This window comes from Centropristis striata, chromosome 23 (genome assembly GCF_030273125.1).
Source record: "Centropristis striata isolate RG_2023a ecotype Rhode Island chromosome 23, C.striata_1.0, whole genome shotgun sequence".
Taxonomy (NCBI): domain Eukaryota; kingdom Metazoa; phylum Chordata; class Actinopteri; order Perciformes; family Serranidae; genus Centropristis; species Centropristis striata.
The window spans coordinates 16848991-16869532 of record NC_081539.1 but is presented as its reverse complement, the minus strand read 5'-3'; the positions used below and the strand labels follow the sequence as shown (position 1 = coordinate 16869532).

At 41.3% G+C, this 20542-nt stretch overlaps 2 protein-coding genes across 3 annotated transcripts; one reads left to right on the top strand and one right to left on the bottom strand.

The window, feature by feature from the left end:
- Positions 1-1384: 1384 nt before the first annotated feature.
- LOC131961712 (protein shisa-2) lies at positions 1385-8804 on the bottom strand. Of its 2 annotated transcripts, XM_059326564.1 has the most exons (3): positions 8448-8804; positions 7905-8236; positions 1385-2503 (listed from the first exon to the last, which is right to left on the bottom strand). In XM_059326564.1, exons 2-3 carry the CDS (start codon positions 8206-8208, stop codon positions 1932-1934), a joined length of 876 nt encoding a protein of 291 aa, XP_059182547.1. In that variant the 5' UTR covers positions 8209-8236; positions 8448-8804; the 3' UTR covers positions 1385-1931. The 2 variants fall into 2 exon arrangements, with proteins under 2 accessions (XP_059182547.1, XP_059182546.1); XM_059326563.1 differs by having other exon boundaries at positions 7905-8804.
- A 1180-nt stretch (positions 8805-9984) lies between these two features.
- spice1 (spindle and centriole associated protein 1) lies at positions 9985-17125 on the top strand. Its single transcript, XM_059327101.1, has 18 exons — positions 9985-10153; positions 10322-10420; positions 11099-11146; positions 11610-11750; positions 11920-12022; positions 12231-12349; positions 12551-12639; positions 13210-13349; positions 13443-13568; positions 13687-13961; positions 14152-14283; positions 14380-14506; positions 14594-14707; positions 14812-15236; positions 15878-16064; positions 16139-16199; positions 16663-16726; positions 16827-17125. Exons 2-18 carry the CDS (start codon positions 10322-10324, stop codon positions 16881-16883), a joined length of 2307 nt encoding a protein of 768 aa, XP_059183084.1. The 5' UTR covers positions 9985-10153; the 3' UTR covers positions 16884-17125.
- Positions 17126-20542: the final 3417 nt, after the last annotated feature.

Below are 20542 nucleotides of genomic sequence, written 5' to 3'. Positions count from 1 at the left end.
ATGCAGGAGCCAGAGAGCCATTTAGGCTTTTCAACTCCTCCCCAGTGACTCCCCCAACAGCTCGCTCAGGCTATGCTTTCCACATGACTGTAGTTTCTGGAAGAGCCGGCCAAAACTGCACCTCCACACCGTCATAGTTTAACTTCCCATTGTTGTGGTTTATTGTTCCTCCTCTCTGAGTCGGGTGATGTGACAGGTATTCGGCCTGTCCTCTGTGGGTGGTAGAGCTGTCTGTGAATGTGTGTAATTAGTGTTTCTAATAGCTTAACCGTGAGTGTGTTTGTGTTTTAAGGGGATTAAGAATTTGAGATAGTTCTTTGTGCAAAACCCATTTACCTCACAGATTTGTTTTCCAAGAGAGTATGTAAATCTCACTCATCCAGAGGGGCAATGGCAACAAAGCATTGCTTGATGTTTATGCCAGTAAAAGTTGGTAAAACACTGAAACACATTCACTGTTTAAAGTTGTTTATTCTTTAAGAATTCATACGAAAAAAGTCACTCTTGCATCAAATTGGACCAGTTTTCATACATATTTTTACTTGTTTTGTCACACACAAGCTGCCTATCGTATCTTACAGACATTGTGCTCTGTGTACACACAAAATACCAGTTTCAGTTCTTTTGGACATCTCAGCCTGCACGCTCAGTGGAGCAGCACATTCCTCAGGTTGCATGTTACTGAGTTACCGGTGGGCCAGCTGCACAACAGTACGCAAGAAAAAAATGAAACTTTGACTTGTTTTTTGGAGGGTTAACACACAAAACCGCCATTTCTGTGCTGTTCATAAGTGGGAAATAATGAGTCAAAGCTGCCCTGGAGCTGCCCATGCCCTTAGTTAACGCACTGAACTGTGGTAGTGTTAAATACACACACACCTCTCACTGGAGGGAAGTGAAGAGGGCAGTTTTCGCTGTATAATTAACTCTGTAATCTTCAGAGAGCTGCCTCTCACTCCCTCTCTGTCACACACTCACACCTCTCAGGTACATTAACTGCCAGCTTTGCATGAATATTTAAATTTTTTGTGGGTCTGTGTGTGTTTCCGCTCGGGGCAGTTGGGGATTTTTTTTTTTTTGGTTTTATTTTTTTTGTGTGTTTTTTTTCTTTTTGGGTGACAGGAGGGGGGTTGTATAGAAGGGTGGAGCGTCACAGTCTATGTCCTGTGTTCACTTCATTAGAGTTTAAATGGTCTACAGGGAGATTGCGACTGCCTTTCACATTACACCACCTGCATTTCCCATTACACACAGTTCACTCACAGTTACTCATGCAACCACATCCCTCCACACTAACTCGCACACATACAGTACAAACATCTCACATGCTTTCTTTCCTCACACTTTCAACACAAACAAACACATTCTGTACTGTATAAACCACTCAACAATTCACAAGTGCAGATGTGCACATGGCATAAACACAGCATGTGGTCATAATTTTATTTTTTTGCTTGAATATCCACTTTTCATACAGTTCGCTGCTATAAATCATCCAGTCATCACTCATTCCAGCACATATAAGCCAACAAATCTTTTTCTCACTCTCACATACACACACATGCAAACACAAACACATGCACAGACTTTATTTGAGCTGCAGGCTGCAGTGAGATGTGCATGATCACCCATCTGGGCTTTATAACCCTCCTATATGCAGTTTTGTCTTTGTATCAAGACAGAAAATTGTTTATGCGTCCGTCACAGGTTGAGCTTAGCTCATTCCAACTCGCCAAGGCATCATATGACACACTAAACAGACACACACCACACACAATAGCAAGGCAGGCCCTGCAGCCAGCAACAGCTTTATGAGTCCTTCATGTGAGTCTGACTCCCTGCCTTTCTTTTTCCACTCTGGCAGCGTCTCCTAAAGGTCTCTGGCGCAGCCCTCACAGGTTAAATAGAGTGGTCTGCAGGTTGGCCCCTCATCATACAGTCACTGCAGGGAATTTCTGGTCACTGGTGACACTGGACCCAGCGTTGGGAGGAGGGCATGGAGACTGGATGGGTCTGTATCCTCCCTGAGGGTCCAGGAAGGCTTGGGCTGCGGACACAGGGTGGGCATAGCCGATGTACTGCGGGTGGAGAAACTGTCCCTGGTGAGGCATGATTTGCGTGGCCTGCTGGCAGTTGAGTACGGAGAAGTTAGTGGGCATGTTGACGAAGACGCTGGCATCAGGGGGCAGGCAGCAGGAGGCCTGAGCCCGCATGAGGGGAGGGGGAGCAGGGCGGGGGGCAGCAGGTGGGGCAGAGGAGCTGGACGAGGTGGCAGTACTGGACTGGCGGGACGATGAACCCCTGGAGGTCCCCACACTGGCCATCATAGGGATAGTTTCCAAGAGGCGACCACTGCCGGCCCCCCCTCCTCCTGACGCACCTCCTGACGATGGTTCCTGTTTGGGCCGGAGACAGCGGCAGCAGCACACAGCGACCACAGAGCCCACCAGGATGAAAGCTACAAACACCGAGCCCACGATCAGGAACGGCACATAGATGGGCACTGCAGAGAGAGAAGACACATTCACATCAAAAAACCTGATTTCATGGCAAACTACTACATTTAAGGTGTAAGATGTGTCCAGAATTTTAGTTTAAAACAAAAATAACAGTGAAGAACTAACAGTTCTGACATTATGTCAAAGATGTTTATGTATTGCATTGCAGAGTTATCTCCTGAAAATAGCATGCTAACCAGCTAGCCCCTGCACCGTCCTGTCGTGAAATACCAAATATAACTTGCGAAGCGGTAGCATGTGACTATAGCATCTAGACTCTACTTAGAGATTACGAAGAAGTAGATGCTACTGTACAACATTGAGCAGCTTTGCCGTCAATGTATTTCATGAATTCTACACTTAAAACTAAAAGGAAGACCTACACCACAACTGAGATCCTGCGTTTGAAAGACTGTTGCAATGGATGAGTCTTAGCTTCATCCCCAGATGGATTATTTGCTCAGCAGAGGCAATGTGAGAAGAAGCAGATCTGAGGAAGGCAAGCCAGGATCCAAACTAGACTACGAGCGAGGCTGGGTTGCTAGTTTCTGTGTTGAGTAATCTCCACCAGGACGGAGCTAGACTCTCCAGGGACCCGTCAATTCCAACAGTCTCTTAAACGCAGAATCTCAATTTTGGTGAAGGTCTTCATTTTAGTTCGGAAAGTTCACTATACACTTTTGAGGATGTTGCAAGGTTAATCGCGTGTCTCGCTGTGCACAGTCTTGAATAGCGTCATTGCTGCATTTATTAAATCTGATAATTATTACACAAGGTGAAATGCTGCCCCCTATTCATGTGGCCAGGAATAACCCCATGCCCTGTCAAACTTAAAAGCAGTACCACCTCACACACTCGTATGTCTTGCTTTTCTGCACAGGCAAAGCTCCTACATGTGAGTGGAGATTGGGTAAGACAGTGAAACAAAAGCCTGAGCAGAGAGGAGTGTTTGGACTCGGGTAGAAGAATGAAAGGTACACTGGGACTGAGTCTCCAGGGAGCCCCGGGCTCTCATTAGCAGTTATTAACTTTGTTTTGATCTGTTTTAATCCTCAGCACCCTGCTGTGTCCCCAGCCTCATCGACCCTGCAGACCTGTGTGTGTGTTTGCATGGGTGACATTCTTAAGCCCGGCTGCCAGCAGATATTTGTGACCCTTCTTTTTCTTTTGGCTATTTATGACCAACCCTTTGAAAAAAAACTTACTCAAGTTGAACTACAGTACTTGGCTTCAGCTTAAAGAAGGGTATTAAAGTTGACTGATTTAATGTAGCTGAATGGGAGCTTATTCAGCCCTTTAAATCAAAGGAGTAAGCCAATTTCTTCTCACTGACCTTTTCTTTCTTTTTGTTTCAAACGGCAAATCAGACTCCTATGAAAGTACTTGTGTACCTCCCGTACACAAATCTTGACATTTTTATATGCGACCATCTCAGTTCCAGTTGGATATCTGTAAATTTGCTAAGTGAGCAGGAGAAGCTCCAATAAAAACTTTGAAACATGATCAACAATAATTTTCCTCAAGAAGAAATAACAGTTTTTATTCTAATTTCACCTTTTGGCGGAAAAAGCGAATGCAGAGTGAACGTTTTTTTGGCAGAAAGAGGGTGACAGGCGAGATGAGGTCACCTCTTAGGTGTTTTCCTCACTCGTTCATTCCCATGCTCACTCACACAAACACCTTACAAACACAATAACGACCATGTTACATTATAAGTGATTAGTTGTGTTTTATTGTTCCCACAGGGTGTAGTTATTTTCCGCTCTGAATGTGCCCATGTGTTATGAGGTGTAACTGTATGCCAAAGAGAGAGAGGTGGCAACTGGCTCCAGTTTCCTTTTGTCTCTTTGAAATACATCCATACGGCCTTGAGAAACTTTTCAAAATGCTCATCAAAAGTAGCAGGGTATTAAAAGGATTACTGCGTGAAACCTGTTAAGAGCTGGGGTGCATTCATTGGCTGAGGCGCTAAGTCCAGGTGACAAAAGACACAGGCCAGCGGCAGAAGAGGCCGAGACACGGTGACATGAAACAAACCAGGACCTTGACCCATTTCCCTTTGACAAGAGGCGGTGTCGACTTCAGAGTCTAATGCACCGTGCAGCTACACACCTTCCAGTAAACAGGTTTTAACAGGAACTCTATTTTGGCAACACGTATATAAGTTACAACTGCAAAAATGTCCCATGGCTGATGAGGATTAGTAATTGCAGAAACTTTCATCTTGTTTTACTTCATCCCTACTTTCAACTGCGGCACTCCTTTCCAAAACACTGTACTGTAAATCAGTGATGGAGGGAAACAAAAACACCACTTAAAGTTCAGCAAACACAGTGGTGGAAGTCCCATCTTTGTACAAGTAAAAATACCAACAGAGCAATGTAACAATACTTCATTACAGATAAAAGAGTCCTTAAGGTAACAAGATAAACCGGGATGTTGGGAACTAAGGTTGTAAAAAGTGTTGATACTACTTTCTGATACCATTTGTTTCAAACAGTGCAATGTGAGTTAACTTTCCCCACGTTCGTAACATACTTGACTTACATAAGCCTAAAAACATTATGTAAAAAATCTACTTAAATAAACCCAAACCATCATTTTCTCCTAAATCTGATCAAGTAGTTTTCTTTCAATTAATAACATTAACTTGAAATGAAACTGAGGATGCAGTTTAATTGTACAGGAATGCAATTTTTAGGAGACAGGGTTGTAACCAATACTGCCATCAATAAAGCCAATTTGGGCTTCGACACATAATCTGAAATGACCAAAGGGTTCAGAGTAGACACTGAAACCACTGTTTTAATATTAAACAAAGTAAGAGAAGATAAGATATTCCTGCATTAGTCCCACAACAGGAAGAAATTGCACTTTATATACTTTATAAGCTTATAGTATGTTTTTATTTAGAATATAAGTGTGTATCTATCAACTGCCAAATACATTTATTGTTCTACAGTATTTCACTGATGAAGAGGTATAAAGTAGCACAAATGGAAATCAATGTACAAGAACCTTAAAACTACTGAATGCACTTGGAATGTTACTTTCCACTGCTAAGCTTGCAAATAATAAATCAGAAAAACTGTTCTCACTTTGTCAAATTCAGGACTAAACTAAACGACCCTCTTGCTAATGTGTGCTTTTTCTCATGTAGTGCACATGGTGGCTGAAACCCTCCTATTGTTCCCTGTCACTCCTCCACACCTGTTGCTGCAGTTGAGCTGTGGCAGCCATGCTGCAGTCTCTTAAGCTCTTGTTTTGGGCACAGTCTTTGTTGCCGTTGCTGGCTGGACTCGCTCTCGTCTCCCTTGCTATCCCACGGGCATTCTCCTGTTCCTAAATACCATATGTTCCTTCATGTTGAGCACATTAATAATTTCCTGCCTGTTATCCATTGACATTACAGTGTGTATCTTTCCTGGGTGATTAATAGGCTGCAAGCGTATGAAAAATGAATGAAATGCACAAACAGAACTTCGGCCTTCCTCTTGTTCTTAGCGAGGAAACAAGCTGCTTTTCTTTAAGTTATTTTGGCTGGAGGCCACTGAATGAAATGTATATACCTCTCTTCCTGCAGTGATAAGGCATGATTTTCTTAGCAAATGACAGATTATAGCTAGAGGTCCAAAAGAGGGCATAATATCCTCCGGGGAAACATGAAGTAGGCCTGTGTTGCCTTTCTCTCTGATGTCCAATATTTGCTCGACTTTTCTGGAGTGCTGTTATCTACTTGTTGATCTTTAATTCGAGATATGAAGCAGCTTCAAGAGGCTTTATGGTAGATTAATTTATGGGAATGTAAGCAATGATGAATGGGGAGCCAGAGTGGAGAAAGAACTTTGTATTGTTACTTTATCCACCAAATAAAAGGAGATTATGGGTTTTATTTTGCCATTAGTTTCGCTATGTTGACTCTCTTAAATGCAGTTTCTATGTCTGTATATGAATCTGGTTTGAAGCAGGTCTGAATCCCTTGAAAGCTCACAGACACCAGAGAGACAGCAGCAAGGGATTACAGGAGGAGAGGGACTCCATGAGGAAATGACACATAACGCGATTTGTGTTTTTTTTATGAGCAGAGCTGTCAGCGCCTTTGGTGAGCCACTGTCCAAGATCCGGTCAAGTCCAAACTTGATCCCCGTGGGGACAACGTGATCCGAGCCCGGCCCCCTCTTGCACTGTTACAGGCCAGAACAAACACAGCTATTTATAAGTGCAGCACGGAACAGTTTGCCATTTGTGAGTGCAGTTAACTGGTTTTTTGGAGGAGTCTGCTGCTGTCTCCTGTGCAGCTGTCGTTGCCAAGATGGGACAGACAGCAGATGAGCCTTTTAACTGGGAGATACTGTCGGGCTGTTGGGTTTATGAGGGGAAACCAAACCTTGTAGTAGGTCTGCAGTTCACAATATTAAATTTAAGACATGCAGTGAATGCTCTTTGGGGCATGGTGTTAACACATCATATTAGTATGATTCACTTTCAGTAACATCCATTTGGAATAAACCTTGAAACTTAAAAGTTTAGCTGAGATTACCAACACTGGCCACTGAGCTGAGGCAACAGCTCAATTAGTTTTAGCACCAGTCTAACATAACTGCCATGCTGCAGTGACATAAATGCAACATAAATCACAGTATACAGAGGTGGAATAAGTATTCAGATATTCTACTTGAGTAAAAGTAACAGAACTACAGTGTAAAAGTACTCTGCTGCAAATCCTGCATTCAATTCCTTCCTGAAGTAAAAGTTTTCAAAAGTTTTATTAGCATCAAAATATACTCGAATTTCCAAAGTAAATGTACTCATCATGCAGAATGGCCCATTTCAGACTAAGATATATAACATTACTAGATTATAACTGTTGATGCATTTATGTGTTCCTTGCGTTTATGTTGCAGCTGACCTTACGCCAATTATGCTGCAGGGTAGTTTAAACCATAATAATGCATTATAATATATTAGTTGCTGTTGGTTTTGTGATAATAATCTGGCTCTGCAAAAATAACAGTAGTAACTAAAGCTGTCAGATAAAAGTAATGGAGTAAAAAGTACAGTATTACCCTCTGAGATGTAGTGGAGTCAATACAACAGTACTTGAGTAAATGAACTTTGTTAGATTCCACCCCTGACAGTGTGTAAGTGTATGTGTATAAGGGCTATTGGGTTTTCACAGTGACAGTCCCCATTCTCCAGAACAACTTCCCAACAACAATACAAGATATATGTTTATGCATTTTCTACAATAATCACTTTTTTCATTGCCTTTGCCCTCTGCTGCAGTTTATTTTGGGGTTTTGAACTGGTATGCACATGTTTTCTTCAACACTATAAAGATGACTGATTATGAGCATACATCATATGTAAAACGTTGCAGAAACAGTAGCAGTTAAGGGTTAATACCTGCACCGGAGTCCTTGTTCTCTTTGCTCTCTGTCCCGGGCTCCTGAGCCTGCCGGTCGTTATCGCAGCTCCCTTGATCCAGCCGAGCCTCGGTGCTGGAGCAGCAGTAGCGCAGCTCGCATTTCCCGCAGCAGATGATCGCGTCCTCCCCGTCGATCTTCTCCGGGCACTGGAACCCTTCCTTCCAGGCGCCCTGGGAGTCGTGCCAGCCGTGGCAGTACTCCCCGCTGGCCTTCACGTCGATAATAACCAGGAGGAGAGTCACAATCGCGGTGACAGACATCTGGAAACCTCCTCCGCACATCCTCGGCCAGGTGGCCCGCGGCCGCACGCTGGAAAGAGACAGAGGGGCTTTTACTCCTGGTGACGGGAGTGATCGGTGCGATGCAGGGAGCTCAGGGGATGAAGTGAGGGAGCAGTAAACCACTTAGAAGCTGTCATTTGTTTCAGGAATCCCGTGCGTAACTCAGATCTCCAAAAGTGACTCCGCAGTGTGGGTGATTATCCAAGAGATAGATCTTAATTAATACTCCAGTTGTAAACCTTTAGAGCTCCAGTCAGGAAAGACTAAACGATCTCCTGTGGCATCGCAGCGAGGCTGTTCATGTCTCCTGACTCAAATGACTTTCCACAGGGATGCAGAGGAACCAACACTTGTAGCCTGATCCATGCCGCTGTCACTCCCGAGAGCCCTCGCCGCCAGCCTCGTGCGCAAAGATAAGATTTCAAACTTTTGTGGTCCGGTCTGCATTGTTGGCCGTCACAAGTCAGTCAACCAAGTGTGTGTCAGTGCAGCCTGATTGAACTGCAGCGCGCAGAGTGTATCCTGCTCTGCGTCAGAGCGAGAGGGGCGTGTAAAAAAAAAAAGCTGGACCCTAATACACATCCCTCTTAATCGAGTTATAAACCTTTGGAACTACCAGCGTCAAGATGCAATTAGTTAAAGTTAAATGCACCTTCCGTTTGAAAGCATTAAAATAAAGCGTTATAAAACGCGCATGTAGCAACTTTATGGAGTGTTTTTTGATAAAGCGAAATTTAATAAATAATACAAATGCCCTCCTTCTTATTATTATATATTATTTTAGCTTTATCTTAAGTCCTTTAATCCTTTTTTTTACTCCTTTTTTATTTTATTTTTTTAAACATTTTAATTGGCACTAGCTATCAATTCTGAATGTATTTACTGTCAATCCCTTTCATTTCACTACTTCATTTTTCTGTTCCATATTATTGCTGACTTGACACAGGTTCTCTCATTCCTCACTCTACATCAGAGACTTGATTTGATTTGATTTGAGTTAAGTTAAGTTAAGTTAAGTTAAGTTAAGTTAAGTTAAGTTAAGTTCTCCAGTTTTGTTGTAGCTGTGTCCTGGTGAAAATCAGCCTGGAGTCACCACAGACATCCCTGCTCTGCTCTCACCAACAGGGATATTTACATGGTGACAGTGCCATCTAGTGGAGATGCCGGATGCTTGCTTCTTTTGAAACACCTGGCAACACCTCTAGATAAACTCAATAAGAACTCATAGACTAAGAGTTTTACATGTTCCAATATAATCCCAAATTCAAAATGTAATTTATACAATATTATTAGCCAGTGGTTTGGTTTATATTTACTATAGTAGCCTACCGAAGGCTGCTCGTGTGCAAATCTTAGATACCGTACTCTTATTAGGTATCTTCATCTATTCTTATTAACTCTGATGCACCACACTTTGCAGGCAACCATACTTTTTACTACATTACTTTTTAAAGACAGCTGTAGTTACCAGTCTTTGAAGGTTAAGGCATTTCATACCTACCAAAACCTACCATTATAACAGCATGCATTATTATGAATAGAAGTTGAACATAATAGGTAGGCTACATTTTGAGGCAAAATATTGTACTTCTTACTCCACTATACTTAGCCGACAACTTTAGTTACTTTTCAGGTCAAGATTTAACATTAAAAAGGATACATTTAGAGTGATTAGAATTTTTAATAGTCTTCCACCACTGTTAGTGTTCCTATATAAGGTCTTTCTCGCCAGTACTTCATTTCCCATCATGCTCTAGCGTGAAGCGGTGTCCGTGGCAACAGCACAGGAAGTGGCGCGCAACTGTTGAAAAACTGTCACACAACAAACCGAAGAGGAGATTTTGAAGCTGTTCAACTTCATCAACCGCGAAGCTGCGGTGGCAGAAATATATATAACGTGAAGCCTTCTTCTTTTATAGCTAACCGTGGTTTCATAACGTCAACCGTAAGTGTTTATATTAATAATTGCTAACGTTGAGCAAAGCTTTCCTAGTGGAGCCCAGTGAAACAGGCTAATGTTCCTGCTACACAAATAACTTTAACTATCGTGTGGACATGTTACTGAACAACTCTGTTTCTGCTGTGAAGGACTAATATTATTGTCTTTGGACAGATGTCGTTTGTGAGAGTTGGGCGTCCACAACAGCAACACACTAAAGGAAAAAGGCCTGTTCGCCACAAGAAAGCAGCAGCTCCCAAAAAAGACTGGGTGGTGAGTCTGCTCCACCACTTCACTAGAAAAGTATCTACTTGTGTCATGTACTTGCACTTTTTGAGGATACATTCTTAAGCCAGTAATACTGCATTTCAGGTAGATTTTAGCCTACAGTTATGCTGCACAGTTGGAAGGATAGTCCTCTATGCTTGCTGCAAACATTTACCTCATAAAGCAGGGATGGGCAACTTAAATGCTGGAGGGGGCCACAATGTTTCATCGACACTACCACAGGGCCACATATAGGACTGTGCACTTAACCAGATATGATGAAACTGCAATTTTAAATATGTTTACAGTGGAGTAACTTAACATATTTCATGCTCAAATGCATGTATAACAGTATAAATAGGAATACAAAAGGTTTGAAGCAAATTAAAAAATAACCACTTACTGTGATTTCCTTTTTTTCAGTGCAATAACAGCAGACCAACATTAATTGCAAGAAGTAATTTTGTGCATTTTTACACTGCACTTTTAAGATTTCATGCTCAAATGAATATAATTGTACTGAGGGCCACTTCAAGTGAGGGTGCGGGCCGTATGCGGCCCCCACGCCTCCAGTTGCCCATCACTGTAATAAAGTACTCTCTTCTTCCTCCTCTTTTATTAAAAAACAATATCTTGACGCTTTGAAAGCAATAAGTAATGACAGCCCTCTCCTGTTTTTTTCAGAGCACTGTGAATGACCTGTCTGTGCACAAGCTGACACCTGCAGAGCTGGTAAGGTGTTCATTCATTGGTGCTTTGTTAATAAGACATGAATAACTGAGAAGCAATGCATACTGTTTAATGTCACACTATGCATTACAATAGCACCTGAACATCATTTTAGTGATCTTCGAGGTGTTATGATTTTCCAAATCCATGACTCAATTCTAATTTTGGATTTAAACTGGAGTCTTCATGATTCATGAATATCAAAAGATTATTGGTTTTATGCACTGACCACTGGTATTTGCATTTTAAATTTCTTTGAAAATATAGGCTACATGCTGTGTGCTGTATATATTGGTCACATTTTAATATCGTCCATTCTGCTTTTTTATTTCAAAACTGAAAGCTATTTTTGATTGATTTCAACCTAGAATTGAAACCCTGACACCCCTAGCTGACAGTACTGAAACGATTACAGCAGTTATTTCCAGCCTATATGAACTGGACTGATTGATCACTTCTGCTTCAGAGCCATCGGCATGAGATTCACAAGTCACATAACAAGGCAGCGGCTCAGTGGGAGCTGAGAGAAAAGGCCCTACAGCGCCGTTTCAGGCACGCTGGGAGCCCTGCACGTCTAGACCATACCAGCCTCAGCATCATCAGGGAGGTGTGTGTGCGCATCATTTTCCTGTTATTTTTAGCGTCACCTGCTTGCTTAATGTTTTGTGTTAAAAGAAATATAGGTATACAAAAACAACCTATGTAAATTGTTATTGCTGAGTTTATCACAGGGTTTTTGCTGCTGGTGATGGTGGTGGTGTGTTTTACTGCTGCAGGTGTTCTCTGATCAGCTGCTGCTGCAGGATGTGTTGGCTCGCTCTGACAAAGCCATGGCTGTGGTCAAAGACTTGTTTGGAGATGCTCCACGCAGGCAGACTGGTAGAAAGCTTCTCACTCACTCTGTTGTAGTTATAGATACATAAACGCAGTGCTAAGACTGGACTAAACATAAGTTGACACAACACATTTAAGATATTTGTCTTTCCTAGAAGATTAGATGTTAATTTCTTAACTAGTATTTCTCTTTATTATTACTTCTTGTAAGGCTTTTTTTGGTTCTATACAGTGTGTTTGTGTATTTCCACAGGGCACCCCAGTGTGACGATGGCTCCAAACTGTGACTCTGACTCAGAACTGCCTGTGCTACAAAAACCAGATCCTCCAACTCAGTTGTCACTGCTCAGCCAGTCTATGATGGATCAACAGGTGTGTGCCAAAATTATGTCACACATTTGTAGTTCGTTTCTTATTTTTTCATTTCATTTTATCAGCTTTCATCCACTCACGTCTCATTTTTTCAATTATAATGTCTGTTTCTGTTTTTACATCCTTGTTATACTTTCTTGGATAAGGATTTTGATCTGTATACTATTAACATGTTTGCATGTGTAAAATGATTCTTTACAGGCTCTTAATGAGCTAGAAGCTTCAGAGGGAAACTGCAGTGATGAAGATGCCTGTCCTGCTGGGAGTTCAGACTATCATGTAATCAAAAGGTAATAATAGACAAAAAGACAGTACCTGCAAAGCATTACACAATCTGAGAAACTGATTTGTTCTCCTAGTTAGGGAGTAAATATGATTTGTGTTTTTACTGATTACTACTGAAGTTTCAGATCCATTCTGACACCAGTACATAATAATTAGAATAATAAGACATTTTATTAACATAGAACTTTTCATACATAAAGTGCAGCTCAGAAAAAAATACAGAAAAAGCATAGAGATGTACACCAAGTATGAAAACATGCAAAGCTGTTAAAGAGGTAAAAAGTGTAAAAAATATAAAATCCTAAAAAAACAAAGATAGTAAGTGGATACATCCAGTGAATCAAGATTAAATCAGAATCAAATATGACATTTGCATAAATGAGCTGGGTAAAACAGTCCTGTAGAAGACAGGAAGGACAGAAGAAAAACATGTTTTGAGTTGTTTCGTAAAGTTGTTCACAGAATCTGAATGTCAGATTTTCAGTAGTAGTGTGTCCCATAGTTTTGGCATAGTTTTGGTGCAAGAGACTGCTTTGTTTTGTGATACATTTGTGATACTTTTTTTTTTTTTGCAGGGCCAATATACGAAAAATGAAAGCACAGTTTCGGGGTAGAGTGCAGCGACAGAAAGTCGGTCGTCCCAACTCTGAACTGGCAGACAGAGAAAATGTTCCTGTAACGCCCTGCACATCAGGCAGAGCACCAGGCCAAACAGGTAGGATGAACGGATGAGGAAAACACTTAAAAGATTATTATTTGATGCAGTGAAATCCTTTTCAGTATACAAACTCATCTCACCTTGTTTCAGCTCTCAATGCCACGGTGGCTGTTCGGCGTGTTCGATCCAGACAAAGCCACTTAGAGGAGGACAAGGAGGAACCGTCGGTCATGGTTTCTCAAGTCCTGAACCCTGATCTGCCTCTCAACCAGTCAGGTAATATCCAGAAGTTTCTTCATGAGGTGTCAAACTGTGAGAAAATATCATCATCTCAACGTCTAAATTCTGCAATAAACAGAAAAAAATTATATTAGTCTCTGTATGTATTTTTCAGGCAGGCTCAGTAGTCATAGAAGCCGGAACAAGAAGTGTGTTTCTCAGAGTTCAGAGCTGGACGGCTCCTCTGTTGCCTCTCTCAGTGGGGACCAGTCCAGTCTGGGCCTGCTGCAGGCCATGCTGGGTCAGGTAGAGGCAGACTTGGATACTCTGAGTCCTGACACTGAACCAGCTGCAGCACAGAACCAGAAACAGCACAGAACTCAAGGCCTCACTGGATTCTCTGTTGCGCTGGTCTCCACTCTGGGACGTTTAGTGCACCTCCTCAAACAGGTACGGAAAGAGCTCCAGTTAAGTCTGAATTAAGGGCTAAAACCTGCAAAAGTACTGACATTGCCCTCTCAGAACTGTTTGAGTAAGCAGAACATTTTGTGTCTATATGAAATCAGTATTGTCTTGATGTTTGACACTGTGTTTGAGCGTCCTTATTTTGACGACATCCATTGGCTTTAACTGTCCTCAGAGGGAAGAGGAAGCTGAGAAGGAGGCTCGGGAGAGGAGAAGACTGGAGGAGGAGCTGAGAGAGCAGCGTGGGTTGATTGATGCTCTCACTGCTGAGTCAATGACTCTGAGAGAAGAGGCTGCCGTCCTGCAGGTGAGACAGAGCTCACCACATGGTCTGATACTACTATATTGTCCAGTTTATACATACATGCATACATGCAAGTTCTTTCTCTTTGATTCCTCCCAGGCTGAGTTGCAGCATCGAACAGTAGAGCTGGAACAGAAATTGGACACAGTGGTGTTGGTGATGGGGGGACTTGGACTACTGGAGGCACACACTGACCTACCTCAAGACTCTAACGTCAAAGCTGCAGGTCCATACAGTGTATGTGTGTGTCTGTCTTTGCATGGGTATTTGTGTTGCAAATAGTGCATAATTGTTTTTTTCATGTTGTAAACAGTTTGTCAGGCTGCACCAGTTGCAGAGCGAGATCCTGAACAACTACAAGCATCTGTGTCTCCTGCTGTCCTGCTCTCTCCGCCTCGGCAGAGAGACAACTGGCAGCAGAGTCCTGGTAGTAGCCTGTTTCTAGTAGTCTGATTTCACCTGTATGCTTTCATGTCATCTTGTTCAATCAGCTGTTAGAAGCCTAATTTTGCACTTCCCCCTCTTCTTCAGTGACTCATCCTGTACCGCTGGACCAGGGGCGTCCTCCTGTAGATGTCCTGCATTCCTGTGAGGACGTCCCCTCCCACAGCTCAGCCTCCAGCCTCACCAGCCTTCCTCTCACCAGCCTGCCCTCCACGTCCTCATTATCACTGGTCTCAGATCCTCTCAGCTCGCGGCTCTCTCCAGAAGCCGTGCTGGCTGAGATCGCTCAGCTGAGCAGACAGAACGACCTGATCAGGGCCCAGCTTAGCCAGGCGAAGGGCCCCGAGTCGGGGGTCAGAGAATCACCGAACGAGCAGAAAAGGTCGAGCTCCAGCAGCACGCGAAGAGTCACACCCCAGAGTATGGTAGAGAGGAGGACATCAGCTTCCAGCAGCACAGGGGGAAGGAGTCAGCATGTTCAGGCTGTTGAAAGAGAACAACTGACTAATCAGGTGAGATTATCCTTCCCTTTTTCCTTTCCTCGTTTCCTCTCCTTGTTTCTAAGACCTGACACCTGTTGTAAAAGGGGAGGAGACAAGGAAATACACAAGTAGAGAGAAGCCAAGGTGTCATTTTAAGAGACATCAGTCAAACATGATGTGTGGCACAGCTGCATCATCTGTCCATTGTCAAGACTTTTTTATAAGTCACATGTGCCGAAAAAGACTTCTGCAAAGAATACACCTGTGCATCCTCACTCATAGCTCCTCCGGCAAGCCTCCTCACTCCTCGAGATGCATTTTAGGGAAGGAGACATCCTTGAAATTGGTGCACTGAGATTGATTTTTGGGTCACAGGAAAGAGGAGAGAGGAGAAAGGCACTAAGTCTCTTAAGGTGTCCTTTCCATGGCTTTAGAAGAGACATACAGTTGTAAATGTCACAACGTATCCTAACTTTATGAAGATTGTAAGAATTAAATTCCTCTACATTAAAGTGTTTTATATCTGAGTCCAACTTTAGGAGAAAATATTAATTTAGCTACAAGGCAAGTCTGTATGTATCATCTAAAGGGAGAGGGAGTTGAATAATATGCAGAATTCTTCCTGTCATCGCCAGTGATAATGATTTGTTTCTCTCCGTCTTCCTGCCTAGGCAACTTCGCCTAACACCCTCCATGTTGGAAGAGTGGAGGAGCGCCTCCTGGAGCTGAACAGACAAAGTGCAGCAGCGAGGGGTCGACTGCTGGAGCTCATTGAGCAACAGAAGCAAAGTGTTTCATCCAAAGTTTCTCCCTCTGGTTCCCCCATCCCTCCCTCTGCCTTCAGCCCACATTCAGCAGGTACCTGACACATTACCATCCGTCTGTGTAATGTCCTGACACCGGCAGAAATAATTGTATCATGTCATTTTCAGCTGGAGGAGGAAGTCCAGAGCTGCTGCCTGCACAGGAGATGGGTGACAGTGGTGAGAGACGGTGAGTTGCTCTTTTTAGTTGAGACGGATGATCCCTGAAGAAGCATAGGAATTAATTTTCCACATCTGTGGTTCTTGTCAATAAGGATTTTCTTCACTATACTTTCTTATAAAACACTTTGCATGTCTAAACTGGTCTATAATAAATAAAATAAATCCTCTGCTCACTGTCTGAGATCCTGCAGACTTTTAATATTTCAACTTGAAAGAGTCATGCAACGTAGAAGAGAGATGATATATTTTGGTAGAAAGAATAGAGCATGCTAATACCATGTTTAATGATTTCTTGAATTGAGGTTTATACTTTCTTCAGGCTGGGTTGCAAATTATTTAAAATATCTGATACAGGAGCAAAATCTTGAAAACGTGTTGTAAGATTGTCTTACATATTTTGTCTCTCTCACTGTTAACATGTATTTGTATATATTCTATACCTTCTGCATTATTATATTTCTGTCCTGCAGATGTGCTGGTTCTGAAGCTTCTTCTCACAGTCTTAGAGGAGAAACAAAAGATGGCAAAACACAGGTACACACACACACAAACTATAGGTTATATGGAAATGCGAAGGTTTTTCTTCAAACTGTTACCACTTGGATCGATAACATCCTTTCTTTTTCCACAACAGACGGAGAAACGGAGAGAGAGAGAGGGGTGGTTTGCCTTGTCCGCTCATGTGAGATGACAGGAAGAGGAGTAATCATTTTTAGTCATTTGTTTTTAGAATATTGTCTATGCATTTTTAAACGACTGAATAAATGTTTTTAAATTGACTGGGGTTTTTTGTCCTCACTGTTTTATAGAACACAATGTTAATATATAAAGGAATCTAAAATACTTGAGTGTTTATGGATGCTTCTTCAATCATATTTCTTCATTAAAGTTTACTACTTCTTCTTTCACCAATAAAAGTGTTTGTGATTTGCACTCGTAGTGTTTTTGGTCTGTGTGCAATTAGTTTAGTGTCTGGCTGCATGCTTAATTCCTGAAATTGCACTTCATGTGCCAACAACATGCGAACATATTGTGCTAATATGTACAATGTGCAGTGGGAAAACCAGATATGTAGCTTTGAGTGATATATGAGCAGATACAGTGAAATATCCAGAGTGCCTGTTTTCATTCAACATGATTGAGATTTAATAATCTTCCCTGCAGAGCAATCTGTTTGCGTAATGTCCATATGTGTAGTTGTCACAGAAACACAAAGCTCATATATGTGTCTGAGTGACTACATGGTGTACTTCCCTCCTCCACATTTTAAACTCCAGCTACATCAAATCCTGCATAAATATCCAGATTTTTTTTATGCTTGTGGTTTGGTTTAGATAAGGTCTGTCACCATGTCTTTGAGGCATGTTTAACATCACTTGGTTTATGTGTTTGTGTTCAATGTATGCTTTGAAAGAGAGAAGGGGAAATATCTGTTTCATTGCAGACATATTGACTTGGCATAGCAGGAAAAGCAAAGGTGAAATTGATGACATTAACAATGGCTGAGTTACATTAAGCTATTCTAGTAAACCATATCAGGCCATGTCCCAAGTGGAAACACCTGTGCATTTCCTACAAAAGTGAGAGGAGGAAAGAGTTTTTTTGACCCACTTAGTCCTCTCTGCTGTGGCTTCAACTAAAGTTTGGCCTCATGTGGTTATTTATGGTACATAAATAGGTGATACATGCACACAAACATTTCTTTTTTTAACTATCCTATCGAAAGTTGTTTTTTTTCTCTCTCTCTGGTGGCAACAATCATCTCTTTTTTTCTATGAAATGAAATTTAATTTCTATATTATTTCTTGCAAGTTCATAAACAATTTAGTCATTTGCCAATAAATGTAGTTACCGGAGCAATCACTGCTTTCCCCAGCCATCCTTTGAGACTATATGACTCATTTTCTTTTCATGCTGTTCTACCTACTTAAACTTTGTCTCCAATTACATTTTACTACTTTCAAATCTAGTTTTCACTTGGCTGTATCCTGCAGGACTCCAGGGATATCTGTGGAGGAGACACTGCAGACGTGATCACCCATTTCTGCTTATGGTGATGACTGAAGGGTAACATCATTATATTAGATTTTTTTTTAACTTCTTGCCTATGTCTTTTTCTACTTCTTGCCTATGTTGTGTCTTTTTCATGTATATCTGATGCATTCATCTTCCTATTCATATCACATGCGCTGGGTTGTGTTTGTGTGTGCAGGAGAAAATGATGCAGCACAGTCCAAGGTCAGCAGATGGCAACCTGGAGTCATTTATTACAGAGAAACTACAGGAAGTGAAGGAGCTGGGCATCTCTGGTGGCTTGCAGACTGCAGCAGGTAAACAGCCACTACCTAAAAATTGCTTTGAATTTTTTTTTTTTCACAAATTAACTTTTGTAAACTACAGGTACATCTCAAAAAATGAGAATATAATGAAAAGTTCAATATTTTTTGTCAATCATTTCAGAAAGTGAAGCTCATACATTATATTTCAAGCCTGTTTTTCTTGTAATTTTGATGCTTCTGACTTAGAGATAATGAAAACACAAACCTCAGTGTCTCATAAAATTAGAATATTGTGAAGAAGTTCAATATGTGAGTCCACAGTCAATCAGTGGTGATTTGGGGCCATGTCCTCTGCTGGTGTTGGTCCACTGTGTTTTCTGAAGTCCACAGTCAATCCAGCCATCAACCAGGACATTTTAGAGCACTTCATGCTTCCACAAGCTCTTTGGAAATGCTGATTTTATTGTTTAATTCATGCAAAAGGAGGCCCAACCAAGTATTGAGTGTATAGAAATGAAGATACTTTTCAGAAGCATGACATTTGTGTTAAAATGTCCCTTTTTAAAAATGGATCTAATGTAATATTCTAATTTTTTGAGACACTGAGTTTTGTGTTTTCATTATCTCTAAGCCATAATCATCAAAATTACTAGAAATACAGGCTTGAAATATTTCACTCTATGTGTAATGAATCTATAGAATATACAAGTTTCATTTTCTGAAATGAACAAAAACAACAAAACAAAAATATTGAATTTATTCACGATATTCTATTTTTTTAGATGTACCTGTAGTATGAACCTGAGCAACAAACACAAAGAAAATGTCCAGCTACACTTCAAGCAGGTAAATAAAGATCCAGGTTTAACTTTTGACTTACTTACAGCACTAATTACACATCCAGTTTGCATTGGAAGATTTAACTTGTCTCCACCTTCCCACAGTGTCATATGATAGAGCTTAGTTTGATTTGTCATACAGACATAAAACAAAACATACAGCAGTTAGTCTTCTACTGTGCTAAACTTAATTAAACATATCCATGAATATTGAATGCTTTTTCTGCCTGTATGTTAACGTATCTGTGAATTTGTTTGATCAGTGCATTTAGATCATTTGTTATATTTTCCGTTTTATCGGTTGCAGTAATAGTATTTTTATTTATTTAACAGTGATGTAATATTTTGTGTGTACACTACCAGTCAAAAGTTTAAGAACACAACTTTTCAGTTTTGGGGAGAAATGTATGCAGTTTAATAAGTCAGTCTCTGGAATCAAAGCTTCGAACATCTAAAGAATTTTTTTAATCTCAATTTTATCTCATCAAAGTAACCACTTTTTTTGCATCTAAAACAGCCAAACACACTTGCAGCATTCTTCTGGCAATAGAAAACGAATATGGTTGTTAAGTTTCTTTCAAACACTTTTGCAGAAGTTTTTCAAAAATGTGTTGCACCTGTAGGACCCTCTTTCTTTCACTCTTCTGTCCAGTTCGTCCCAAACCAGCTTGATGGGGTTTAAGTGTGGAGACTGCTGGTCATTCAAAAATAGAAAGCCTGTGTTTTTCTTTACTTCTGATAGCCAATGTGTTAGTTTTTGATCATTGTCTTGCTGTGGGATTAGACCAGAGATCTGTCGTACGGTGCTGTAAAGCCACCGACTGGATCTGACTGAAGAGCCCCTGACCATCATGATTCCCTTAATTGTTTGATAGCTGGTGTCACACACTGAGGAACCATCTTTTCACTTTGTCGACAGCGTACAGCAACATGATGATTATATTATATTTTGATTCATCCGTCCATAAAACCACCTTCCAGTCTTCACTGATGATGCCTCATGACCTTTTTTTTTTTTTGCATATCTTTCCATCTTAACAATGGCTTTCTAACTGCTCAAAGACCTCTCTTCACAGCTTGAACTGAGCAGGGGATGCTGTGGTTACATGTAACAGGACTTATGTGGCTTTGTCCTTTTATTGGCTGCTGCTCTTCTGTGCGGCTTCTTGTGGCCTAAATCAAAAAGCCATAAATAAGGGGTTGTAAGTGTGCTCATTTTCACTTGTGGTGTT

Excerpts from the sequence above, each read along its gene's own strand:
- spice1 (XM_059327101.1), top strand. The coding sequence starts at position 10,322 with ATGTCGTTTGTGAGAGTTGGGCGTCCACAACAGCAACACACTAAAGGA. Across the intron at positions 11,147-11,609 it reads AGCTGACACCTGCAGAGCTG|AGCCATCGGCATGAGATTCA; the intron begins GTAAGGTGTTCA and ends CTTCTGCTTCAG. Across the intron at positions 15,237-15,877 it reads GAGAACAACTGACTAATCAG|GCAACTTCGCCTAACACCCT; the intron begins GTGAGATTATCC and ends CTTCCTGCCTAG.
- LOC131961712 (XM_059326563.1), bottom strand. The coding sequence starts at position 8,208 with ATGTGCGGAGGAGGTTTCCAGATGTCTGTCACCGCGATTGTGACTCTC. Across the intron at positions 2,504-7,904 it reads GAACAAGGACTCCGGTGCAG|TGCCCATCTATGTGCCGTTC; the intron begins GTATTAACCCTT and ends CTCTCTCTGCAG.